At 45.9% G+C, this 27946-nt stretch overlaps 1 protein-coding gene across 2 annotated transcripts in view; it reads right to left on the minus strand.

Moving 5' to 3' along the window:
• The window catches only part of KIAA1549L (KIAA1549 like), a 296220-nt gene that overhangs the window by 101427 nt on the left and 166847 nt on the right, over positions 1–27946 (minus strand). Inside the window, exons 2-5 of one of the 2 annotated variants that reach the window (XM_062198042.1) lie at positions 10958–11302; positions 7837–8430; positions 5531–5646; positions 635–854 (exon numbers count right to left, since the gene is read on the minus strand). In XM_062198042.1, coding sequence (XP_062054026.1) covers positions 635–854; positions 5531–5646; positions 7837–8430; positions 10958–11302 — 1275 coding nt within the window. Of the gene's footprint in view, positions 1–634; positions 855–5530; positions 5647–7836; positions 8431–8875; positions 11303–27946 lie in introns of both variants that reach the window. The other variant, XM_062198041.1, reaches the window with a different exon arrangement.

Below are 27946 nucleotides of genomic sequence, written 5' to 3' on the forward strand. Positions count from 1 at the left end.
TGAACCTGAGATCTCCTCCAGAGCAAATGATTTTGTGATTGTATCAACTGGAAGATGCAGGCATCTCCCCCTCAAAGACCGAAAATAACTTAAGAGAGCTTGTACCTTCTATTTCTTTGGAGGGAAACCATAATCGATGGAATCCTACTACTAAGTTGATTGTTTCAATTTTAATGGTTTCTCCATTCCTGTGGTTTACAAACTTGAGGATCAGAAATCACCAGAGGAGCTTGATAAAAACAAAGACTCCAAGACCTGAGCTCAGAGATCCTGATTCAGTGGCATCTGAAACCTGCTGCTGCACACTGCAGATTCTGTGGATACTCAAGCCCTACATTTATCCTCTTGTGATGCAGTGGGGAGGGAAATATACTACTTGGTGCTCGAAGGTACTAATTCTACCGACCAAGAAGGAAGCCTTCAGTGAAGAAAGACTGCCAGTAAGCCCAAGGCTGGAAAGTCTGGGCTGATGTGCAGGGAACGTGGACATCTGATTGGCAGGGCCCTTGGAGGAACGTCCACAGGGAATTTAAAAGATGACAGGGCAGTTAGCAATTGGGCTTTAAACAGGTGTCCGCATGGTATTGCCCCTGAGCCCAGGATGGTAAGAATCCTTTCCCTCTGAGTTACTTGCCTGTTTTCAGCTGGAAGTAGCCCGCGGGCTGGGGAATCCATGGGGAGGCAAGGACAGCCACGGACTGCAAGTTTTGGGTGTGTTGCTTCAGATCTGCAGTGACATTGCTGATTCCATAAACACCCAGCATTTGCATCACTACTGCAGGCAAATACACTAATCTCCCTTTGGTAGCATAATAACCAACTGTGACATTATGAGTATGTTCCAGAATGTCCACCTACAAAACAAATGGACCCACAAAACACATTGTTTATTTTCAGAGTACTTCAAGTTCTTGGTGTGTCTTAGATCCACAACTGTTAGGTAGCTAGGCTGGGAATACGAAATTCTAACAATCCTATAAAGTATTCATGAATTGGAAAGTCTCAGACTATCATCATACAATAAGGTACGATTCGCAGCAAACTTACATGGGATAGAATTAGATCTGTGCTATTTTAATCTTTAAGCGACTCAGTATAATCCTGTGAGCACCACTCTGCCAAAAAGGCAGTGAGGAGAGAGCAGGCAAAAGAGATTTCTTGCAACTGGAAAGCTGGGAAAACAGCTTTATTCTATTTCTCATCATTTATGAGAATTAAAAGACAGAAATGATAGATTAAGTGGGGCATCTATGGGGCATAGGTCAAAAAGGAACTGAAGTGCGTTCCTGTCTTTAGAACTACAGAGCAGCATCATGCAGACTTGATTCCATCATTGACATGTGAGTTGGTTCAAAACCAAAGCCAGTGTCTCTCACATCCGAGTCATCAGGAACGCTGAGCATCTGAGCTCCTTCTGCTCCAATTGGAAGATTTAGGGGCTTTAGATTTAACTCTTATTTTATTTTGCTTTCTCGGTGTTATATATTAACAACTCGGGATGGCTTTTTGTATATTAAATGTAATGTTTATTGTAGAATTAGTATATCTGAAAAACAGAGAAAAAATAGGGGCCAGCACTGTAGTGCAGTGCGTTAAAGCCCTAGTCTGCAATACCAGTATCCCATATGGGTGACAGTGCAAGTCCCAGCCGCTCCACTTTCTTTTTTTTTATTTTTTATTTTTTGACAGGCCAAGTGGACAGAGAGAGAGAGAGAGAGAGAAAGGTCTTCCTTAGCCGCTGGTTCACCCTCCAATGGCCGCTGCGGCCGGCACGCTGCAGCCGGCGCATCGCACTGATCCGAAGCCAGGAGCAAGGTGCTTCTCCTGGTCTCCCATGCAGGTGCAGGGCCCAAGGACTTGGGCCATCCTCCACTGCATTCCTGGGCCACAGCAGAGAGCTGGCCTGGAAGAGGGGCAACCGGGACAGAATCCAGCGCCCCGACCGGGACTAGAACCTGGTGTGCCGGTGCCGCAGGCGGAGGATTAGCCTATTGAGCCGCGGCACCAGCCGCTCCACTTTCAATCCAGCTCTCTGCTATGGCTTGGGAAAGCAGCAGAGGATGGCCTAAGTTCTTGGGCTCCTGCACCCACATGGGAGACCTGGAAGAAGCTCCTGGCTCCTTGCTTTGGATCATCTCAGCTCTGGCCGTTGTGGCCATTTGGGGAGTGAACCAGAAGATGGAAGATTTTCTCTCTCTCTCTCTCTCTGCCTCTTTGTAATTCTGCATTTCAAATAAATATAAATCTTTAAAAAAAAAAGAGAGAAAAAATAACAATCACCTCTAACACCACACCATTATAATACACTCATATAATCCTTTTTAAGTCTATTTCCTTTCAGTTTTATGTCCTGGAAATATATATCTTATATATATGTAATATATATGTATACACACATATATGTATATGTATACATACACATGGATGTAGTATGCATGGTAGAGATAATGTCTTCCTTTTTTCCAATTTTTATTGGGATGAAGTACACATCACATCCACAATCCTTACCATTTTGACCTGTACTGTTCAGCAGTGTTAGATACACCCATGCTGGTGTGCAACAGTGCGCCATCCTCCTCCAGAACTTTCATCTTGAAAATCTGGAAGTCTATCCTTGGGTATTTGGAGTACCTGCTTCTTCCCCCACCCCACCTCATTCTTGCATCTCCATTACCACTGTCAGGTGTATTCTCCAATGAAGCCAAGACCCCTGATTTTGCAGCAGGGTGGCTCTGCCTCTGGCTCCGCAGTGTGTGTGCCCATCAGCTGCTCTTCTAACACTGACATTGGAGCAAGAGGCACTTCAGGATGGAGCACAGGTGCCGCAGGGATAGCAGAAAGCACCCGGGGAGAAAGCTGCTCCCTTTCCAGCCCTCATCACCTCCAGGAGCAAGTCTCAGGGCAGGGATTACTGGCTGCTACCACCTCTCTAACGCTTGCTAGTTCTGTTTTTAAAACAAACAGAGGGGGCCGACGCCATGGATCACTTGGTTAATCTTCCACCTGTGACGCCAGCATCCCATATGGGCGCCAGGTTCTAGTCCCGGTTGCTCCTCTTCCAGTCTAGCTCTCTGCTGTGGCCCGGGAAGGCAGTGGAGGATGGCCCAAGTGTTGTGGTCTTCCTACAAGGAAGACCAGAAAGAAGCACCTGGCTCCTGGCTTCGGATCGGCGCAATGCCGGCCATAGCAGCCATTTGGGGAGTGAACCAATGGAAGGAAGACCTTTCTCTCTCTCTCTTCCTCTCTCACTATCTACAACTCTGTCAAATAAATAAATTAAAAAAACAAACAAACGAACAGAGGCTCACCAGACTCAGCCTCAGACCCTCCTGCATGTAACAATGTGTAGCTTGACTTTAACAAGCTGTTTGCTTTCCATCATTCTCATTTTTACCATTATCTTTATAACTGACACATAAACACTGTACATATTTATGGGGTATCACAGGATATTATGATACATGAATATGTTATGCAATGTTCAAATCAGGGCAAATATATCTATCTCATCAAACATCATTTCTTTGTGGTGTGAACATTCAAAATTCTTTTAGCTTTTTTCTTAAGAAAAAACATACAGTACTTTATTATTATCTTTAGCCACCTCCTGTGCACTGGGGCTTCTTACTCCTGTCTGACTACAGCTTAGCATCTTTTCTTTGTGGCAAATGATCTTGATTTCCACATGCAAACCTTTCAAAAGAAATGTGTTTTAAAAAGTGAGCCAATTTTCAAAAATACTAATTGCTACAGTGGTCTGTGATGATACTCAGAAAATACCAAAACGGTGAAGGTAGTTTGAGAATGACTGACATTTAGTGAAAACTCTAATAGACAACTAAATGAGAATATTCACACTTTCAACTATCAAATAAAGCTTCAGGTGCAAAAACCATGGGTACCTCTCATGAATGCATTTCCTTTTTATTTCTATTTTTTTTTCTGGAACTGTACAAAAGAGATTGACAATGACCAGTAACCTCTGTGCCAAATCTCAGTGTAGTGGTGAGGGTGGATCACTAGGCCAGGTGCAGCTGGAACACAGACCCTCGAAGGAAGAAGCCAGAGCAATATTTGTCAGTGGTGCAAAAGGGAGGCCACTGAGTGCCAACTGCATTTACTGCTTTAAAACTTGGAATTAAACCAAGACACTGTAAAACAAAGCTCACATAGCTCAGATATGCCACCAACACCAGCCAGCAGTTGTTAAACAGCACTTGGCATTAAAGTGTTTGGAGAAAAATGAAATGTTTACTTCCTTGCTTGCTGCTGGCAATTTCAGCAAAGTTGGACTTGATTTACAAGCTGGAATAATTTTTAAATGTCCAGAAATAAATCACTATTAATAATGATGAGGAAGACAAAGAGAAAAGCAATGGAAACTTTCTAGGGAATTACACAAGCAGTATTAAATAAGTGCCCCAAAAGACGGGCGAAGGAGACAGTTTAAAGCAGAACAGAGGCACTTCAAAAAAGTTAAAAAATAAAAAAGTCTGGAAAAATGGAATTAAGTTCATTTTGGGGCAAAACAAATTTTGAACTCCAAGTGTAGCTTTTTCATAGCATGCATTTTCAGTGAATTTTTTGAAGACCTCTTGTATGCATGGATTTCACAACTTTTTTGTCCTAAGCTTACCTTTTAATTCTATTTTTATCAAATTTTTTGAAAGACCTTAATATACCTAGGCTTTAAACAAAATCTAGCGCGGCCAGCACTGTGGCTTAGCAGATAAAGCCTCCACCTGCAGTGCCGGCATCCCTTGTGGGCGCTGCTTCAAGTCCCGGCTGCTCCACTTCCAATCCAGCTCTCTGCTATGTCCTAGGAAAGCAGTAGAAAATGGCCCAAGTCCTTGGGCCCCTGCACCCATGTGGGAGACCTGGTAGAAGCTCCTGGCTCATGGCTTCGGATCAGTGCAGCCCATCTCTCTCTGCCTCTGCCTCTCTGTAGCTCTTTCAAATAAATAAATAAATCTCTTTTTAAAAAAATCTAGGGGCTGGTGCTGTGGCATATCAGGTAAAGCCACTGCCTGTGACACTGGCATCCCATATGGGCTCCAGTTCAAGTCCCGGCTGCTCCTCTTCTGATCCAGCTCTCTACTATGGCCTGGGAAAGCAGTAGAAGATGGCCCAAGTGCTTGGGCCCCTGCATCCATGTGGGAGACCAGGAAGAAGATCCTGGCTCCTGGCTTCAGATTGGCACAGCTCCAGCCTTTGCAGCCATTTGAGAAGTGAACCAGAGGATAGAAGACCATTCTCTCTGTCTCTCCCTCTGTCTGTCTGTAACTCTGCCTCTCCACTAAATAAATAAATAAATAAATAAATAAATAAATAAATAAACCTTAAGAAGAAACTCTAGGCACCAGCCATTACTCTCAATCCCCACCTTTATACTTGACCCCTTTTGTTCTGACCACCACACATCAGCTGTAAAATGAAGAAAGAGCCTACTCCTGGCATATGTGGCCATGGTCTGGACCACCCAAGGGAGGGAATTGGCCGGCTTCAGCCGGGTGCGGAGCTAGGGGCTTACATGGGCGACCACGTCACTCTGGCGGAAAGCCTTCCGCAAGGCCTGCGTGAGCCCCTTGGCCACGGTGAGCTTCAAGGACTCGCTGGTCTGTGCTCTCCTCGGCGTTACAAAGAGAACTGTGGGGGCAAAACAGAAACACAGGAGTCAGGGTAAGGTCTCGTCTCCTCCCAGCCCCCGCCTCCTGCAAGTTCTGGGCAAGGCTGGTGAGCACAGGTCCCATCCACATGGGCTGGAGAAGTGGTTCTGTGGGTCCCAGTGAGGTCCTAAGGAAAGAAGGCCCCCACCATGTGTGTGTGGTCCTAACGGAGAGACAGCTGGTGGGCTGCAGGCCCATGTTGCCTCTTAGAAGGAGAGCTCAGCCGTGCCTGCCCCAGATGGGTCTGCGTGCAATGAAGTTCCTGCAACAGCAGTCACTGGCAGCCTGCTCGGGTGCAGGTCCTGAGCGAGGTGCTACAGCCTAAACAACCTGGCACTGGGAAGGGACAGTCCCCACCTCGCAAAGCGACCAGAGGTGGCGATGGAGACACGGACAGGGAAGAGGTGAGCAAATGTGACAGGTGCTCTCTGAGCTGAAGGCTAGCATGCACCAGCTCTGAGCAGGGCAGAGGGCTGGGGATCAGGGGAAGTGTCCGCAGAGTCCTGGGAGCCAACAGGTGTGAGCAAAGCCTCAGGGAAAAGACTGTTCCCAACAGCTCCCAGCAGAGGGAACGCTAAGTGCAAGGGTGCAGGGAAGGGAAGGGAAATATTTCGGCACACACGCTTAGCCTTGGTCCTGAGGTGCTGGGAAGGGAAGTGTTTTAAGCAAAGAAATGCCATCTGGGTTCCTTTGACTGCAGCCTGGAGCACAGATTGGAAAAGGAGGAGTTCTAAAGGCAGCGAGAGAGATAACGTGGCTGTTGGAGCAGAAATGTGGGTGAGCGCTGGTGAGTGCGAACGAAGATGGAGAGAAGGGGCCCTCGGAGGGGAGAACCAAAAGGAAGGAATCAGGGATTGATGAGATGCGGCTGGCACGGGGCTGGTGAACAAGGCGGGTGGGAGATTTTTCTGCCTCTTGGGGGTTGGGCCTGCCTGTCACTCGGGCATGGATCTGGGGGAGGGGGGAGGGGGGAGTGCAGATGGTGTCATTTCTTGGGAAGCAGAGATACTGTACTTGCTGCTGTGCCTAGTTTCACGATTTCCCATTTTAGAATAGGATATGTCTCCAGCTATAATTTCATGTAATTCTTTGTGGGGTGAGGAGGAAGGCTGGATTTGAGCATTCAACATTGGCATGCTCTTTCCAATAATTCATCTGCTTTTTATAGCAAACGTTCCCACACTTTTAAAAGCACCCTGGGCATTCTAGGCCTGCCTTGCTGCAACGGTGTGGGGTGGAGTCCAAACAAACAGCGCCCCACCTCTGCCCAGGGCACCAGCGCCGCCTGTCCAATGTTTTCAAGAAAGTCCCCTCTCCAACAGTATAAGAAACCCTGGGCTCTCACACAGTGTACGAAGCTGAGCTTTCAGTGTCTACTGATTGAGAAAACACGTGACAAAAAGCCTTTCTGAACACCTAACACTTCTCAAGATTGTGTTTCACAAACCACATCATTTATTCACGAGACATCACTGATTCACTCCCCAGGCAGCACAGTGCACATTTCTGTTCTCAGACCCTTGGGCAGGACTGTGGTTTCCCAGAGACCTCTGACATCAGACTGATCCTAGGAGTAGAATCCCAGAATCCATGTCACTTGTCACCACGGCCCTACTGACATTTGGGGCTGGATGATTCTTTGTTGTCAGGGGCCGTCACACACAGGGTAGGATATTACCAGTATCCTGGTCTCCACTCTATTAGATTCCAGTGGCACCTCCCCCCGCTGCCCCCTATTGCAAGTGACTCTAGGAATGGCCAAATGTCTCCCTCCACCCTGCCCCCAGCCAGTGAGCAGGGGCCAAAAATCACTCCTGTGTGAGAATCACTTACCTAAAAGGAAAATCATTCTGATCCATCTCTGAGGCCAGAATTGCTTTCAGGTCAGATCACAAAGATAGTAGGGGGTAGGTGTTTAGCCTAGTGGTTACGCTAGGGTAGCAGGTATGCTACCCATATCAGAGTGCCTGGGTTTGAATCCTGGCTCCAGCCCCTGACTCCAGTTCCTGGAGGTAACAGTGAAGGCTCCAATAGTTGGGTCTCTGCCACCGCTGTGGGAGAGCCAGATGGAGTTCCCAGCTCCTGGCTTTGGCCCAGTCCTATAGCCAAAGTGGGAATTTGGGGATCTCTCTCTCTCAACAAAGTTAAAGGAGGGACAGTAGCTTCTTACCTGTCTTCACCAGTAGCTTCCTGGACATCTGGCACTCCAGATTGGATGCCATCTTGCCGATGGTGACCACCGCAGTCGACACTGCAGGAAGAACAGCATCAGTGTTCTCTGCTGGCGAAGGTGGCCACCGAGTAGCCTTTACTGGTGCTGTACCAGATGCCAACGCTGCCGTGACCGTCAGGGGCCTTGGGGTGGACACTCTGGGCACCTCTGGGTTGGCAGGGTTTGGGAGGCCGGTATGCATGGCTTGTGATTTCCTGGGAAGGTGTGTTGTGGACAGCAGGCCAGAGGCAGTGCCAGGGTTCCCTTGCATGGCTGGCTGTGTGCTCACAGTGTGTGCTGTTCTTGACATCATGTAGGTTGGCGTGAACGGGAAGGCTGTATGGACTGCCCCTGGCACCACCTTTGGGCCAGATGCTGCCTTGTTTGTGACATTTTTAGCTGGCACAGTGGTCAAACTACTCTTGGCTAATCCACTGCCGCTGGTGCCCCTAGCAACCAGGGCTGCGGACATGGCCTGTGTACTTGATTTTCTCAGAAACAATGTGGTTGCTGCTGTTGTTGGCTCTACGTTGGATGATACTGAGAAGTCCACTGTAAAGAGAAAAAAAAAAAGGCTTGTCATTGGCCTGGACACTGGGGTCACAGTGACACTGCCGTCACTTGTTCTAATGAAGAATGGATGGAAGCTAGGGCCAGGATGGAAAGTTTCTGTGCTCTGGGCTTGCAGTGGGGGAACTTAGGTAAGACAAGTTTAGACTCATTAAGCTGACTAAGCATAATGAGCACGCCACTTAGAGTAAAGCCATGGCTGACAATAAGGACATGTAAGTTCTGATTACTTTCAAAAAATCAAGTGGGCAAAAGCTCACGGCCATGCCTATATGGGGGCTGCTAACTCATTCCTGTAAGGGGGGTGTGTGCTCCTTCAGAGCTAGGCTGGGCACCTGTGTTGAGCTTGAAGATGCTTTGGCCACAAAAGCTGTCACAAACGTTTTGCGGGTACCAGGAAACAGACTACCTGCATTAGTGGATGCACCTGTCCATTTCCTGGGGTGCTGAGAAGCCCGTGGCACTTTGAAGGAGGTCCTGGAAAAGGCACTGGTCGACAGAGGAGATTCAGCTGTCAAGTGATATCTCAGGACACTCTGGAATGATGATGTGAAAGCATTTATCACAGGTGACGGAGAGATGGAAATTTGGGAACCTGTATCTGTCCCATCTGAAAATATTTCCTGCAAGGTGGCTGTTGAAGTAAGACTTGGAGAGGGCTGAAAAGAGGAATGTGTTGGCTGGGCAGGCGGCTGCAGATGGGAATGAGACCCGGATTGTTGCCATGAGACTGGGTAATACTCAACCTCAGCTACTTGGAAGTTTCTAGAATGGCTGTTACTGTTTGTGGGCCAGGTATATGTATTGCTTCCAACCATGGTCACATCTGACTTGAGCTGGTTGAGACTGGAACCAAAGACTAGATCCAGAATGGTAGGGCTTTCTGTGGTCACCCAACGCCCAGCAATATCTTTGAAATGCTGAAATCTTCTTGCAGTGATAGCTAGGGTTGAGCCACTGGGAGAATTAGTTGAAACAGGATGACTTTCCCAACTTGGGGAGTTAATTGTGTGTCCGCTTAAATCATAATTTGTTTGCTGGTGCAAGCCAGGCAATCCTGGTTCTTTGGAAAGGGATCCGGTTCCTGCTGAAAGAGAACTCCACAAGACATCTGTGACTGCTGGCTTTTCCCGGTCTCCCATTGTTGAAAAACCATAGGTGTCGGTGGAGGAGGAAAATGCTGTCACCTGCTTGGGAGCTGAAGCTGGCAACTCAGAATGGGCCACAGCAAGTGCGTAAGTCTCCGGCCGGGCATGGGGAAAGCCAGGCGACGAGGCCTCCGGCTGGGAGGTGTGCATGGAGTGTGTGGAAGCTGGAGGTGATGCTGAAGGAAAGAGGCTTGCTCTTGGTGTGGTCAGGACGGGAGATGAAATCCGATCAGGGCTGAAGTCGGAGGTGAATCCAGTTACGGGGAGGCGACTCGGAACCTCTGTACTTGGAAGGGCCTGGAAAGGAAACGTCACGCTTGTCCGTTCGCTCTCCCTGAACAGGCCTGCCGTGCTATGCTGCTTCTGCAGGGGAACAGCCCAAGTCCCAGAGAGTAGATCAGGACGCCGGCTGGAGTGGAGGACGTCTGTGGCCACGGCGGGAGGGGACCCGTCCTTGTCCTCTTGAGGGGCGGGCATCTCAGGCACAGGAGGTGGAGGGGCACGATGCTTGGCCCCACTCGATGCCGGAACTGCCCCAGAAAGGGCAGCTCGCCCTTGCCCCGGTGGGGTGAAAGGCGCAGAAGGCACTGGAGAGGAAGACGTGCCAGAACTCTCTGGAGTTGCCGACAGCCCTGGCAGGTTAGCAGAGCCCTCCTCTGCACTCGCAGGGGCCAGCTCTCTGCTGCCAGTCATGTCGACGGCCACTGCTTCTGCAATCTGGAAAAATGGAGGCTCAGCCTCACGGGTTGTTGCTGCTGTGTTCTTGAGTGTTGGCAAAGGCACCCCGTGGTGCCCTCTCTTGACCACGTTGGTGCTGATGGGCTGGGTGGACGCAGGACTTGGAGCCGCTTCCCACACAGACCTGGAGGGGGTTCCACGTGGAAGCCGAGGAGGACTTTCAGGTGCCAGGGGTGTGGGAGAGCCTGCAGAGGGGGGCCCCTCTGCTGGGGACAGCTCCGAATACTGTTTTGTTGAAAATCCAGAAGAGCCTACATGGGGGATGCCTTTGAAATCCTGGGTCTTTGGGGATGGATTCTGGTTCACCTCATCAGAAAACAGGTTTAGGGGATTAGCTATGCTCTGACTTACAGGGGAGTCGGCAGGAGCTGTTCGAGGGAATGGCGGCACTTGGGGGGACTGCTCTGTAGGTTGCTTAGAAAAGGAGATGGGAGGAGGTGAGTCAGGGGCCAATGGGGATGATGAAGGGGGAGTGGGAGGAGGAGGTGAGTGAAGGTCTGCCCTCAGGGGACGAGTGGAAAGGGAGGGAGTCCCTGCCCGTGGTGGCTGGGTCGGGAGGCCGGTGCTCAAGGCCACCGGCAGGACCCTGGACAATGTTGGGGGCATGCTGGTGCGAGGCAAACCTGACACGTCGGCCGCTTCTCTTCCCCCTCGAGGCCTCGGTTGCACCAGAGACTCAGTGGAATCCTTCAAAGGTTCGAGGGAGGCGCTATGTCCACTTCCTTGGTAAAGGGAAGAGGAGAAGTCCACGTGAGCCCTGGTTCTGCGGGGCGGCCTGGGCGAAGGTGTCCAGGCTGGCTGCAGCAGGCTCGTATTGTGGGGGGATGGGCCCTGCATGTTCTTCATTCTGTCCACTGCTGGAGAAGACTCGGCTTCTGAAAAAGGCCGTGTGGGTGAAATCGGTAACCATTTTCCATGTGGAAATGACTCCGGGGTGGGGGTGACCTTTATCCGTAGATTATCTGCTCCTGCAAAATGAAACATCCTGCAGTCAAGCCTGGGCTGATGGGGAAGAGACTGCTGGGGTCAGGTGCAAAGCAAACTTAAATGATGAATTAAATAACAACAAGCCATCAAATGCTGCAGCAAACCTGCCACAGTTGCTGATAAAGGGATGTTTAAGTGAAGATGTGGAAGACAGGTATTTTGTTTAAAAATTGGAGGCAGGAATCATGGCACTCCATATTGAAGAGCCAGTTCAAAACCCAGCTACTCGGCTTCTGATCCAGCTACTCGGCTTCTGATCCAACTTCCTACTAATGCACCTGGTAAGACAGTGGATGATGGTCCAGGTACGTGGGCCCCTGCTACCCATGTGGGAGACCAGGATGGAGTTCCTGGTTCCTGGCTTCTGCTTGGCCCATATGTGTTGGCTGTAGCCATTTGGGGAGTAAACCATAAGATGGAAGATCTCTCTGTCTTTTTCTTTCTCTCTCTCTCTCTCTCTCTCCTTCCTTCCCTCTCCCTCCCTCTACCCTCTTCCTTCTTCCCTCCCTGTCACTCTGCCTTTCAAATAAACAAACCAATCTTTAAAACAACTAAAATACAATGAATTTGGTATCACTTACGAGGCTTGGATTGTGGAACTCAGAACCTAGAAAATCAAACATGAATGTGACTGCCTGCCATGGCCAATGGCACCAAAATAAACCTCCTCCAAGAACCCCAAATGCAAACACTAAAAGACTGTGCACCTGAGCACCCATGTTTTTTAGGCCCCTGGAGCAAAATATCTGCAGTTTCCTGTTTGGAAGGAAGGCCCCAGTGAACCATACACGTCTTCTTGGATTTCCAAGGATTTCTGACACCATCATTCACACCATGGCAAACAGCAAAGGAGAATTCTTTCAGATTAGCTTATTTAAAAAAGAAAAACAATTCACATCCCACTGAGGAGTGTGGTGCAGGCACCTCTGCACAGGCCTGGTGTCACTACAAACACCTGCAGGGTCCGGGACCGTGGGCACCTGCACCTGCACCTGTACCTGTGCTGCAAGCAAGAAGATGGCAGGCAGGACCCCAAATGTGACTTCCACAGGACAGGCAGCAGGAAACAATGGATCCCAAAGTGGAAACTCTACCTGCTGGGAAAGGGAAACTACATCCTATGGGGTGATTCCCCTTTCCATGGTTCCTCAGTGCTGATGGTGCTGATGACCCAACCATGGATGAGCGTCCTTACACAATACTGTAACCTGGGCCTGTGTCTTTGGGCCGCTGTGGCACGCAGTAGGGCAACAGCTCCAGGTGGCCAAGGATGTGCAAATCCAGATCTTCCGACTTCGCCTCTTGGTTTGTTTCTTTCTCTCAGATGGTTCAAATGTTTTTAGCTAATAATATAGAAGGCAGAAGGGTTCTTTAAACAGAAAAAGTACTAAACAGATATTTAAGGAAGAAAAAAAAAATAAGCACTAAATAAATGAGCTGTCATGGCAGGCTCTAGGCTCTGTGTTTCTGTTTGTTTGTTTAACAGAAGAGAATGTTGTGACCCAGAGAGGGGATACCACTTGCCAGAAGACACCTGACAACCAGGAACAGAGGGGACCCTGATGCGGCCTCCTTGCTCCCAGTGCCTCCTCTCCATGCTGCTTTTCTAAAAGCAGTTCCTACTCTTCACGCCGCCCATCTTATCCTACCAGCAGCAGCACCAAAACCCAAACAACCAAACCTGAAATCCTAAAATATTGGAGCTTTCAGAACATGCAACATTGTCTGTGGTCACAAAAGCTAAACAGCGAGTGATGGTTTTTGGAAATAATAATGTTTTCAGTTTCATTTGCTAAGACTTAGAGAAGTAAGAGTGGAGTGTGTCTTCTACTCTGAATTAGGAAGCACAAATCATCTCCTTTCTGGGTCTTTCTTTACTTGTCTTTAAAGGCCCATGGCTTGGGATTTACAGATACCCAAGACATCTTTAGAACAGGCCAGGGTGTAAGCCAATACTACATCAGCCAATGGGCTTGCTGACTCCTCTTTGTTAGGAGGACTGACCCCTTCTCCTGGGCAGACTGTCTCCATAAGCCTGGTGCAGGACTGTCTCCTTGTCCCCAGACCACAATCATTACCACACCTACTTTGCAGGGACCAAAGCACCCTCTGGCCTCTGCTAGCCACAACTCACTTAAACAATAATTAGCGGCAAGATGCACAGACAGCTACCCAAGCTTCACTGCTTGCCAACTGCTTTCTGATTTGCAGCGGCGATTGTGTTTCCATATTACCACACGCAGCCTAAGGAGTTGCCATCTTACATGGAAGGCCCGACTGCTCTCACACCTCAGTCTTTCCTGTTCCTGTTGCTTTGCCCCAGATGGCCTCAACCGTATAATCCACATCCAGTTAGGCCTGGTTATTTACACGGGTGAGTATAACACGCACGTAAAGTAGCTTTGCATTTTTGTGTTTTCCGTTTATACTTAGAACTCAGACTTATTACTTAGGTGTCCGAAATCTATGTAGGATTTCTTCCTTTTGTACTTTCATTGAAATAGATTCCACGATTCATGGGTTCAATTCATGGACTGAAGAGTCTAAACAAATTCACTTTGCTTCAAGTAACTAGCCTATAACACAAAAGGAGGCCACCAGCCAAAGAGCTTTTGCTTTCAGCAACATGTTTCGCACACTTTCACAAAAGTCTCGCAGAGCATAAAAGAACAGGTGTTGGATGGTCGTACAAAAGATTATAACTAACTTAATTGGCCAAAGGAGGAGGATGAAAAGCTCCACATTGAAGTGAAGAGAGGTGATCTACTGTCGGTCTTCTACTGGGCCTTATTGTTTGCTAGACTAGAACCCAGTGTCCCCCAAGGTAGCCCTTATGAAACACGGTATTGCAAATGCCTCTGGCAGAAGAGTTCCTATGAGCAATTTTGAGCAGTGAACTCATGCTCGATAGTCACTCATGCTGATACCAATTATTTCTAGCTCTTCAACTTCTGAGTACATAGGGAGACTGAACTTCTTAAACATTTCTGGGGTTGGCAGAAGTCACATAACTAGCTCTAGTCAGGGAATTGTGAGCAGAAGTGGTAAGCATCACTCCTGGGCTGGAGTACTGAAATGCTGGGGCAAAACTCACCAGAACTCTCTTTCTCTGTAGCCAAACAACAACCAAAACATAAAACAACCAAAACCTAGCAACATTATATCTCATAAGTGGTTGCTGAAAAAAAAAAAAAAAAAAAGGAAGGGGAGGAAGAAACTAGTAAGATTAGTAAGATTCAAAATGTTTGTTGGTCTGCCAGCCTGGCCTCTTTGGAACTGTACTAAGGAAGGGCCCTCTGTTAACAAAGAATGTATAGGTAGCCTGGACAAGAAATAAGCTTCCTGTTTTAAGCACTGAATTTGGGGGTTGTTTGTGATGGCAGCATGACCCAGCTTACACTAGCCTATCCAGATAATGAGAATGTTCCCATTAGGTGGAACATTCCCATCAGCATCAACATTTTAAGAAAGGCTTGGAAAAGTCCCACAGTCCAGAAAAAAGGGGCGTCTAGCGTGTGGTAAAAGCTCAAGAAACCGATGTTGGGTGGTTTCATTAAACTTTTTTAATCCAATATTTCTCAGATATATCTGACCAATGAGATATGTTTGGGAGTCTTCTCAAACACGTTTGATCTCAGAATATAGTGACTTGAACCAAAAATTGATGACGTACATAAACCCAATGAAGAAAGCACGTTCACTGAATTAGCAAATCACACCAAACACAGAAGAATAAAGTGTCCATCTGTGGATGAATGGATAAAGCAAATGTGGTCCATCAGCACAAGGGAATACTATGCCATGAAACATGAGATCCTGTCATTTGTGACACAGTGGATGAACATGGAAGACTCCATGTTAAGGGAACTAAGCCAAGTGCAGAAAGACAAAAACCACACATTCTTACTCACATATGGATCTTAAAAAGTCAGTCACATAGAAGCAGAGAGAATAATGGCTACCAGAGGCTAAAAGGGAAGTAGGGAAGGAGAGTCGGAGAGAGAGATGCTCAGGGGGTAAAAGGTACAGTTGGGTAGGAAGAATAACTTCTGCTGCTCCATTGCATAGTGGAGTGGCCATAGCCAATAAGAATGCATTGTTTATATCAAAATAGGTAGAAAAGACGACTCTGAGTGGAGATAACAATTTTACTTGAGAAGATGGAATGTTAATTACTCTGATGTGATCATCTCACAGAGTATACATGCATTGAAACCTCATATTGTACATCATACATCTGCCTGATTTATATGTGGCAATTTATAATAAAGCTTTTAAAAAGAACTGATATGAAGAATTTCAGAGAAACACATTTCAAGGCCATGTCAGCTGAAATTACTGCTAACAGAAGACACAAATTAAGATTCAATTTAAAGACCTGTGCTCGGCCCAGAATTACCAAGGCAGGAGGAGGAGGAGGGGACTTCCCTTTCAGAATAGCTGATGCTGGGACAGACATTTAGACTAGCAGTTAAGGTGCGCTGGGTGTTTAGCCTCGCAGTTAAGACACCAGTTAAGATACCTGCGTCCCATTTTGGAGTGCCTGAGTTTGATTCCAGGCTCCGGCTCCTGACTCCAGCTTCCTGTTAATACAGACCCTCAGAGATAGCAGTGAAGGCTCTTGTGATTGGGTTCCTACCACCCCTGTGGAAGACTTGGGCTGAGTTCTCTGATTCCAGCTTCAGCCCAGACCAGTCTTGGTTATTGTGAGCATCTGGGGAGTATACAACTAGATGGAGTGCTTGTCTCTCTGCCTCTCAAATAAATAGAAATTATTTCATTTCTTATTTATTTCCTTCCAAGATAAAACCACCATCCTAGTTGCTTTTTTTAAAAAAATCAGTTGATTTTCCAGAGGGTAAAGTTCACCATTTCCTGCATTGCTCACAGTACACCTGCTCAACTGGGAGGAACTTTGAGTGTGGTGACTTCAGGCAGACATTCACATCTAAAGACATTCAGAAACTGATACATAGAGGCAGGTGTGTGGCACAAAGGCTTAGGTTGCTGCTGACTGCAGGGGACCAGAATCTCCCTAAAACATGAGGAAAGGAGCTTGGGTTTATGTAGTACTCCAGGAACAGAACCAGGGCCAGCGGGAAGAATATAAAGAGAGAGATGAGAGCTCAATGATGAAAGAAAGACTTCTCTAATTATTAATACTGTTGGAAAACAACAAGAGCTGGCTGTTCTCTACCAGTAACAGTCTCCAAAGTCCAACTTCAGGTTGATTCATCCCCACCCTCCCTATCCGCAAATGTCTGTTGGGTGGCAGACGCTGGGATAAGGAGAAAACCGGCAAGGCTTCTGGCTTCCAGGAAGGCTTCTCGCAGTCATCTGAGAGACATGGACTTCAATGTAAAATAATAAATGTCAGCGAAAGATACATGGTCCTTAAAAGCATGCAGTCGGGTGGGCAATTGGTGCAGTGGTTAAGCCGCTGCTTGGGGGCCCACATCCCATGTCAGAGTGCCTGGGTTCAAGGCCTAACTCCAGTTCCAGCTTCCTGCCAATGCACATCCTGGCAGGCTGCAGGTGATAGCACAAGTACTTGGGTCCCTGCTACCCATGTGGGAGTCCTGGATTGAGTTCCTGGCTTCTGACTTCAGTCTGGCCCAGCTCCAGCTGCTGTGGCCATTTGGGGAGTGAAACGGTTGATGGAAGGCCTCTCTCTCTTTCTCTCCCTACCCTGTAACTCTGCCTTTCAAATATAACAAATAAATAGATAAATAAAAATAAAACAATACACACTGACAGGATGGCAGTGAAGTGGGGGTTTGACACAGGTGGCGTGGCAGGCAGACTCTTAGGTGGTCTCCAGGCTTGCTATCTGCAGTGGTCATGCGTTTGGGTCAAGCGTTTCCCCTCTGCCTGAGTGTGAAGAGAAGCCTTGACTTTCTTCCACCCAATAGTATCGGACAATGGTGATGGTTAGATTATCTTACACAAGTATAAGAGTCCCTCTTGCTGGCACACCTGCTCTCCTTTTTGTCTGGATAAAGCAAGAGCCCATACAGTAGAAGTTCATGTGGCAAACACTGGCCTCTATGAGCTGCAGGAAGTCTCCAAGAACTGTAAGTGGCTCCTTAGAGCCAACAGTTGACAAGAGGCCAGGGCCTTCAGTCCAAAAGCCCTAATGAAACAAACTGCTGGCAACCAGAGTGAGCCTGGAAGCAGATTCTTACCCAGCCATGCCTCCAAATGACAGCATAGCCAAGCCACGTCCAAGACTACAGCCTTGTGAGACCTGGTATGAGGAACCCAGACAAGCTGTGCCCCAATTTCAACCCCTGGAAACTGAGAGATTATCAATAGGTGTTGTTTTATGCTGCAAAGTTTGTGTTAATGTGTGAGATACCCAAAGAAAACGAATACACATAGGGAGTAAGGAGCTCTGAAAGGCTGTTGTAGGGCACCCACAGGGCAGCACGAAGGGTGGGGAGAAGTCCCCTCAAGACAGTCAAAAAGATGCACAAAACGTCTGTCTGGAATATCACAGAGAAAGGGTTGTGAAACAGAAATTTTAGCGTATCTGGAACTCAGATGAAGTTATTTGGAGAGAACGTGGTGCTGTAGGCACTGTACAAGAGTGGAAATGTCACAGCAGCAAATGGATTGGGGTATTTCAACAACAGGTTACAGTCCTTAAAAAAGGATTTATTTATTTGAGATGCAGAGTTAAAACAGAGGGAGAAAGAGAGAGAGAGAGAGAGGCAGAGGGAGAGGGAGAGGGAGAGAGAGAGAGAGAGAGAGAGAGATCTTCTATCCACTGGTTCACTCTCCAGATGGCCACAATGGCCAGGGCAGGGCCAGATTGAAGCCAGGAGCCGGGAGTTTCTTCCAGGTCTCCCACGTGGGTGCAGCGGCCCATGGACTTGGGCCATCTTCTGCTGCTTTCCCAGGCCATTAGCAGAGAGCTGGATCAGAAGAGGAGAAGCTGGGACATGAATTGGCACCCACATGGAATGCTGGCGCTACAGGCAGAGGCCTAACCCTACTATGCTGCAGTGCCAGCCCCAAGTTATAGCCTTATGTTTAAATCCTATTTTCCTTTTTTAAAAATTTATTTATCTGGGAGTCAGGAAAAGAGAGCCAGATAGACAGAAAATAAGAACTTCAATCTGCTATTTCACTCTCCCCAAATGCCCACCCCAGCCAGGACTGGGCCAAGCTTAATCTGGGAGCCAGGAACCTGGTTCAGGCCTCCCACATAAGTGGTAGGAACCCAACTACTTGAGCCACCACTGCTGCTTTCCCGGGTGCACGTTAGCTGTAAGAGAGCAGAACCAGGACATGACTCCAGGCTTGGATCCAACTGCACACATCAGCTTACTAACTGTGCGATCTTGGACAAGTCGTTCATCCCCTTTGTGCCTTGGTTTTCTTGTCTGTAAAATGGCAACAATTATAGTACCTAACCCATACATTTGTTTTAAAGATCTGAACGAGGCGACTGCTTTTATTGGTATGATGATCGTTATTTGATCAGCCCAGGACAGGCATGGACTGAGAAGAGTTAAGACGCCAGCAGAACGCAGACATGCCTGCAAATCATACATGTCACGATCCCACACATCTATGGGACAGCTCTAAGTTGGCGGGATATTTTCATATCCATCATCTCATCTTGTTCTTCATAGTACCTGTGAGACAGGAAAATGAAAGCCCATTTGGCAGGTGAGGAAAGCAGAGCTCAGGGAGGTCCAGCGCTGGCTTGGCCAAGGTCACACTGAGTTACTGTGTAGCTGAGTGTGAGACAACCCTGTTGACTCCAGATCCAAGACCCTATACCATGGGGGAAGGAGTAAGGCATGTTCCACCCCCAGGCCTGGACGGACCTGGTCCTCCCACAGTGACCTGAGCTGACCGGAGCCCACACAGCACCTGCTTCTTCTAAGTCTCATGCTGTCTCTCTCTCTCCAGTGCTGCTTTAGCAAACATTACTGAACACTGCTCTAGATCACGCAGACCTGTCAGGCTTCGGTTCCCAGGAGGTCAGAAGAGATAGATTAAAAGCCATGGCTGTGTGGAAGCAGACGCCGCACACCCCACACCCACTTATGCACCAATGCCTTACATAGAGCAGAAGTTCTGAAGTCTGGTGCCTGGGATGTTCTTGCTTGAGATGATTCCTCTTGGGGGCTTTTTAAAACGAAATGCACCAGTTAATAGAATCAAATTGCCATTCTTTGAAGTGATGCCAGCAAAGAGAATGTTCTGTTTACTGCATCGACAGAAGTATTTTAACTTTCAAAGCTCTTCCAGAGCTATTTTCTCTCTCTCTCTCTCTCTCTCTCTCTTTTTTTTTTTAAGAAAGTTTATGGCTTTCAAACCCTCTATGAAACAGGTATAAAAATAAAGCTGATTTCTTCCTATTATAACAGTATCACTATTCTGCTTTCTTCTTTTAAGACCTGGGTTTACCAGATCATAATAGAAAACTTAGAAAAGATGGAAAAGTAAAATGGGGGTAAAAAGAACCTCTCTCCTCTTTCATCCTTATATATGCCTCTCCCAACACACCGAGAAAACCATGACTCATACCATGCTGAATTTACTCCCTGGTTGTTCTTGGAAACGCTTTGGTTTGCTTGATTTGCAGACCTCTGACCACAGTGCACATCTGACTTTGTCCTGCTCTTTCTGTTGTGACATTGCATTGAAATCATTTTCCATATTGGATAAGGCTGCACATTTTTCCTTTTTTTTTTAAAGATTATTTTATTTATTTGAAAGGCAGAGTTACAGAGAGACTGACAGGGAGGGAGAGACACAAAAAAGGTCTTCATCCACTGGTCCAAAGGGCCTAAACCACCAGGGCTAGGCCAAGGCAAAGCTAGGAGCCAGGTGCTTCATCTGGGACTCCTATGTTGGTGGTAAGGGCCCAAGTACTTGGACCATCCTCCGTTGCTTTCCTAGGCACATTAGCAGGGAGCTGGATTGGAAATGGAGCAGCTGGGATTTCAACTGGTGCCCATATGGGATACTGGCATCGCAGGTGGAGGCCTTTACCCACCATACAACAACACTGGTCCCTGCATATTTTTTCACTAGGACGTGGCATTATAGTTTGTATAACCACCTCCCCTCAGCTGTCCTGACACAGGTGGATCACACTCACAGGTGGATCACACTATTCAATGTCACAAATCACAGCCTCGTCTTCTAACTTCATCTTCACAGTCCCTGTGCAGCAGGTGGGGTAGGCCCAATGACCTGCTCTCTGGGCTCAGGCACCACACACACAGAAGGGCACTTCTTTGGAAGAATAGTAGCCCTATGAACAAGAGCAAAATGATGAGACTGAAGGGCCTCCCCCTCCTCCTTCCTGAGCGGCCTTGTGATGAGGTCATGAACAAGTTGAAACTCAACCATGGAAAACACAATGGACCACCAATAACTGACCCTCAAGACTGCGACTATCCCATGGTAGGGAAAGAAGGCTCAGGTTAGAGGGGAAGGGTGGAGTTTGGGCAAATTCCAGGAAAATGCCCCCCTCTGGGGGAAAAACAAAATGAAGAAAACACAACTTAGACGGAAGGGAGGAAGAGGGGTGCTATGACACCTAAGATAAGGGTCTGGGTAACTTGGAAATGTCAGCCACTACCCACCCTTCTGGCACATACACAGAGGTGGGGGAGCCAATCCAAATACGACCCCTTCTACATGCACTGGGTGAGAGGCCAGTGCATCACAGAGAGAGAAAGAAAAGGCATAAAAGAGACAGCCCCATGGGGGTGCTGGATTCCCAGCTCTGGAGCACCTCGTCCACATGCCCCATGCCAGGTGGTGGTGGTAGGTGGTGCTGGTGGGGAACCTTCCGTCACTTCTCGGACATAAGCTCACTTTCACTCTTGTCCCTGTTTCAGACATTTCTATTTCCACACTGAACAACTGTTGCCAGGGACAGCAGCTCCCTGGGACCAGGACACAACACTATCAGCAAACCTTTCTAGAGTCCTTTATTTGTCTTTTATGCTAATGGCACAAGGAGGAGTTGAGTCCATTTAAGTCCATTAAGCAAGACTTTGGAGATAGGGAAAATTGTGTACCTAGAGGAAAGCAATAACAAGCACTTGCAGAATTGGGCAAAAACATGAAACACATTACTGTACTTCACACCATTTTGAAAATGTTTCAAGGTAAAACCTTTCTAAGTGATTTGGCCCACAATTAAAATGTCATTTGTCCCACGACTCTTTATTTTTAGCTCTGCTGGCTACTTTTCCCCTTCTGCCTCATACGGTCACCAGTTAGCTCCCTTATTTATCCCACAATACTTATGGAATACTCTTCTTGATGGTCTTTCCATCACATAGATTAACAAGTCGTAATTCTCCTCCACCCACAACAAAAGTGGCCACTCAGGGAGGCCAGGTCCCCAGCCCTCCTGCCTTGCTCCAGTTGGGTCTCCTTGGGCCAGTTTAGTGACCTCTCTGTGCCTATCTGCTTCTTTCTAAGATGTGGACGATAACACCTGTCTCCCAAGGCCATGTTTAAGATGAAAGGATTGATCCAGGTAGACTATTTGGAACATATCCTGGTCCATGGTCAGAAGTCAGCAAATGTTAATTATTGTGATTATTACCTAGAAGAACAGAAGCTAATTAAAAGGTGTCAGTGTCATAGATTTTTCCTAAACTATAATAATAAGAAATTCTCATAATCCCACTTTGGTGGTCAGCGTCTTCTGTCTCCTTTGGAACAGTGCGCATTTCTTAACAATGAATCCATGTCTCCAACTGTAATCCTCCAAGAAGGACCTGGGTAATCCATCTGACTTTCTTAGCATCAGTCACGCTCACTGTGCTTCTGCATTCAATTTCCCCCTCAAGTCTGCTTATTTCTAAGAGTAAGCATGTGGTTTTGGAGATGACTTACTCAGCATGTGTGCTAAGCGAATGCCTTCCCATTGAGATTCCTCAAAAATCTAAATGTAGCTCTAACTGAGATGCTGAGAGGAGAAAGCAGAGTAAAACATACATACAGACACACACACACACACACACACACAAGGGGGGTTCAAGAAGTTCACAGGAAAGTGGAATTAGAATATAAAAATATAAAATATAAACTTGATTTCTCAACGTAAGCTCCACCAAGTTCAAGACACTACTGCAAGTGATTATACCAGCCTTTTGGTCCATCCTTTAAGAACCAGGAGTCCTGGGAATTGAATCACATCAATGCAATCTTTTTCACATTAGCTACTGAAGAAAAATGAGTGTCCTTGAAATAATTTTTAAGACAAGGAAGGAGCTGGTTCATGTCCTGCATGTTCCACTTCTAATCCAGCTCCCTGCTCATGGCCTGGGAAAAGCAGTGGGTGATGGCCTAAGTGCTTGGGCCCCTGAATCCACATGGGAGACCTGGAAGAAGCTCCCAGATCTTATGGCCATCTGAGGGTGAATAAGCAAATGGAAGATATCTCTCTCTCTCTCTCTTTCTCTCTCTCATGTATGTGTGTGTGTGAGAGAGAGATTCTGACTTTTAAATAAATAAATAAATCTTAAAAAAAAAAGAAAGAAAAGGAAGGCAGAGGAGCCAAATCAGGATTGTAAGGTGGATGCCTAATGACTTCCCATCAAAACTCTCACAAATTTAACATTATTCCATGAGAAGAATGGGCAGGTGCCTTGTCATGTTGAAGGACTCCCTGGTGATGCTTTTCTGGGTGTCTTTTTGTTAAAGCTTTGGCTGCATTTCTTTTCTTTTCTTTCTTTTTTTTTTTTTGATAGGCAGAGTTAGACAGTGAGAGAGACAGAGAGAAAGGTCTTCCTTCTGTTGGTTCACCCCCCAAATGGCAGCTATGCCCGGCGTGCTGTGCCGATCCGAAGCCAGGAGCCAGGTGCTTCCTCCTGGTCTCTCATGTGGGTGCAGGGCCCAAGCACTTGGGCCATCCTCCACTGCCTTCCCAGGCCACAGCAGAGAACTGGACTGGAAGAGGAGCAACTGGGACAGAATCCGGGACTAGACCGGGACTAGACCGGGGCTAGAGCGCCACAGGTGGAGGATTAGCCTTGTGAGCTGCAGCACTGGCCTGGCTGCATTTCTTTAAACCCTCTTATAAAAAGCGGACATTTTCATTCTTTGGCCCTCCAGAAAGTTAACAAGCAAAATGCCCCGAGCATCTCAAAAAAATGATGCTGGGACCTTTGCTCTTGACTGGTCCACTTTTGCTTTGACTAGGCCACTTCCACCTTGGGTAGCCGTCGCTTTGATTGTGTTTTGCCTTTAGAAGTCTGCATAGTCTCAATTCCAAAGCCAGAAAAAGATATGACAGTGAAACAGAACTATAGACCAATTTCCCTGATGAACATAGATGCAAAAATCATCAACAAAATATTAGCTAATCGAATCCAACAACACATCATTGACCAGGACCCAGTGGGATTTATCGCTGGTATGTAGGGATGGTTCAACATTCGCAAATCAATCAATGTGATACATCACATTAACAAACTGAAGAACAAAAAGTATATGGTTATCTCAATAGATGTAAAGAAAGCATTTGACAAAATACAACATCCTTTCATGATGAAAACCTTAAGCAAATTGAGTATAGAAGAAATATCATTTAACACAATCAAGGCAATTTTTGGCAAACCTATGGCTAGCATCCTATTGAATGGGAAAAAGCTGGAAGCATTCTCCCTAAGATCCAGAACCAGACAAGGATGCCCACCCTCACCATTGCTATTTAATATAGTCCTGGAAGTTTTAGCAAGAGCCATTAGGCAAGAAAAAGAAATCAAAGGGATACAAGTTGGAAAGGAAGAAATTAAACTATCCCTATTTGCAAATGACAGATCTATATATAGGGGATCCAAAATACCCCACTGAGAAACTATTGGAACTCATAGAAGAGTTTGGTAAAGTGGCAGGATATAAAATCAACACACAAAAACCAATAGCCTTTATATACACAGACAATGTCATGGCTGAGAAAGAAATTTTAAGATCAGTCCCATTCAAAATAGCTCCAAAAAGAATTAAATAACTTGGAATAAATTTAACCAAGGATGTCAAAGATCTCTATAATGAAAATTACAAACACTAAAGGAAGAAATAGAAGAAGACATTTAAAAATGGAAAAATATTCCATGATCATGGATTGGAAGAATCAACATCATCAAAATGTCTATACTACCAAAAGTAATTTACAGATTCAATGTGATCCCAATCAAAATACCAATGACATTCTTCACAGATCTAGAAAAAAAATGATGCTAAAATTCATGTGGAAACACAAGAGACCCTGAATAGCTAAAAGAATAATACAACAGTACAAAGCCAGAGGTATCACAATACCTGATTTCAAGACATACTACAGGGCAGTTATAATCAAAACATCCTGGTACCGGCACAAAAACAGACTTAGACACAAATGGAACTGAATAGAAACTGCAGAAATCAATTCACACATCTACAACCAATTTATCTTTGACAAAGGAGCAAAAATGAATCTCTGGAGCAAGGACAGTCTCTTTAACAAATGGTGTTGGGCAAACTGCATCTCCACATGCAGAAGTTTGGAACTAGACCCTTACCTAACACCTTACACAAAAATCCACTCAAATTGATTAAAGACCTAAATCTATGACCTGATACCATCAAATTACTAGAGAACATTGGGGAAACTCTGCAAGACTTTGGCATAGGCAAAAACTTCTTGGAAAAGACCCCAGAAGCACAGGCAATCAAAGCCAAAATTAACAAACGGGATTACATCAAGCTGAGAAGCTTCTCCACTGCAAAAGAAATACTCAGCAAAGTGAAGAAACAACAGACAGAATGGGAGAAAATTTTTGCAAACTACACAACTGATAGAGGGCTAACATCCAGAATCTATAAAGAGCTTAAGAAACTCATCAACAACAAAACAATCCAGCTAAGAAATGGGCACAGGACTTGAACAGGTATTTTTCAAGAGAGGATATTCAAATGGCTGACACTTGAGAAAGAGCTCAAGATGACTAGCAATCAGGGAAATGCAAATCAAAACCACAATGAGGTTAGTTAGAATGAGTTCAGTTAGAATGGCTCTCATACAGAAATCAACAAACAACAAATGTTGCCAATGATGTGGGGAAAAGGTACCCTGGGTCACTGTTGGTGGGAATATAAACTGGTGCAGCCACTGTGGAAGACGGTATGCAGATACCTCAGAAATATGGATATAGACCTACCATATGATCCAACCATCCTACTTCTGGGAATTTACCCAAACCAAAAAGAAATCAGCACATTAAAGAGTTATATTTATCCCCATGTTCATTGCAGCACAATTTACAATAGCAAAGATATGGAATCAACCCAGATGTTCATCAACTGTTGACTGAAAAAAGAAATTATGGTACATATACAATGTGAAGTACTACTCAGCTTTCAAAAAAAATTCTGTCTTTTGCAATAAAATGGACACAACTGGAAACCATTATACTAAGTGAAATAAGCCAGTCCCAAAAAGACAGATAGCATATGTTTTCCCTGATCCAAGGTAACTAAAAGAGTACCTAACATGTAATGTGTTGGAGTAAAATAGACATTTTGAGGTTCAATGGTTGTTTATAGCCCTTGTCTCTTCCATTGAGGAACAGTGTTCTTTTTTCTTCATGTTATTTGTTGAAGTCTTCTACTTAATGTAGGGTTAACTACATGATCATTAAGTAAACCGAAAATTGATCTTGGTAAAAATTAAGAGTGGAAACATGAGAGGGAGGAGGAGGATGGGTTGAAGCGTGGCTGGGTGGCATGTCACTATGTTCCTAAATCTGTACATATGAAATACATGAAACTTGTATAACTTAAATAAAATTGAAAAAAATAATTCCCATTGAAAGCTCTGCTGTTGTCTGCAGGTGATCTGAATGTAATAGTCTTGGCACCCAATGAGCAGAAATGTTGCTCCACTTTAATCTTCAGTTAGAATTGTGTATGCTAAAACAACTGAGATGTCTATGATACCAGCTATGGTTTCTGCTGTCAATCACCAGTCCACTTCAATTAGAGCATGAACAAGATTAATTTTTCCTCACAAAATGACAGGAAAGTCAACTGATGTGGGCTTCATCTTCAGCATACTCGGGTCTCTTCTTGAAATAAGTTATCCATTTCCAAACTGCCAATTTTTTCAGGGCCTTGTCCCTGAAACTCTCCACAGGGCAAAAACAATGTTAGCGCTCTTCAGCCAAGCTTCAATACAAATGTGATATTTGCTTGTGCTTCAGTTTTAGCAGAATTCATGTTGGCTTCATATAGGCTTTTTCATGTCTCTTTAAAGATTTTTTAAAGATTTATTTTATATATTTGAAATGCACAGTTAGAGAGAGAGAGAGAGAGAGAGAGAGAGACCTTTCATCTGCTGATTCACTCCCCAAATGGCTTCAATGGCAAGGGCTGAGCCAGGCTGAAACCAGAACCCTAGAAGTCCATCCAGGTCTCCCACATTGGTGACAGCAGCCCAAGTACCTGGGCCATCTCCTACTGCCTTCACAGGTGCATTAGTCTGGGGCCGAATTGAGTTAGAGTAACTGAGACACAAAGCTGGTCCTCATATGGGATGCCAGGCATTGTAGGTGGAGGTTTAATCCGCTGCACCATGACAATGGTTCCTTATTTAACTTCCTTTTTAAAAGTAACTCCAATGTTACTAAACTAAGTCAGACCTTTGAAGTACATGGAAATGATCCCTATTTATTTTATGAAACCACTACTGTTTTAATACCAAAATCCAGTAAAAAATGTATTAAACAAATAATAAATATGGGGCAGCCAAGAAAAACTGGGGGAAAAGAACAGACTGCAGCAAAAAACAGAAACCTATATGCATCCTAGGATCACATCATGACAGTTATATAAAATTGTGTGTGAATCTGCAGGCATTGTGGTGCAGCCAGTTAAGCTGCTGCATGGGATGCCCGCATCCCATTAATGGAATACCTGGTTCAAGCCCTGGCTACCTGGCGCTACTGATCCAGCTTCCTGATAACGTGCTTTGGAGGCATCGGATCATGGCTCAAGTACTTGAGTCCCTGTCACCTGCTTGGGAGAACCATATGGAATTCCTGAGTCCTGGCTTTGACCTGGTCCAATCTCGGCTGTTGCAGGCATTTGGGGAGTAAACCATGGATGGAAGCTCTCTCTCTCTGTCTGTCTTTTGCTCTTTCTCTGTCACTCTACCTTTCAAATAAATAAATCTTCTAAAAATTCTGTGTATATAATAAAAAAATCTTATCAGACATAAATCCTCAAATAATAAAAATTGTATAAAGTCTGTGATTTACTGGGTTACACAGTAACCAACACAAGCACATATATGAGTGTGTGCACAAACACAAAAAGGATAATGGAATGATTTTCACTGCATTTAAGGAACCAATTGGATGATCTCAGGCCAGACTCTGGACTCTTCATGTTTTCCCAAGGTTATCATGTGCAACTTTGACCCTATACCATTTATGCCATCACACTATGGGTAGAGAACTTCTCCTTCATTTTGCATGTCATAGACGATTCTGTTAGATGAAAATAATCCTTTTGGGCCTGGGGCCTGCACTGTGGTTCAGTAGGTTAACACCCTGGCCTGATGTGTTGGCATCCCATAGGGGTGCCAGTTCGAAACC

This window comes from Lepus europaeus, chromosome 7, assembly GCF_033115175.1.
Source record: "Lepus europaeus isolate LE1 chromosome 7, mLepTim1.pri, whole genome shotgun sequence".
Classification (NCBI taxonomy): Eukaryota; Metazoa; Chordata; class Mammalia; order Lagomorpha; family Leporidae; genus Lepus; species Lepus europaeus.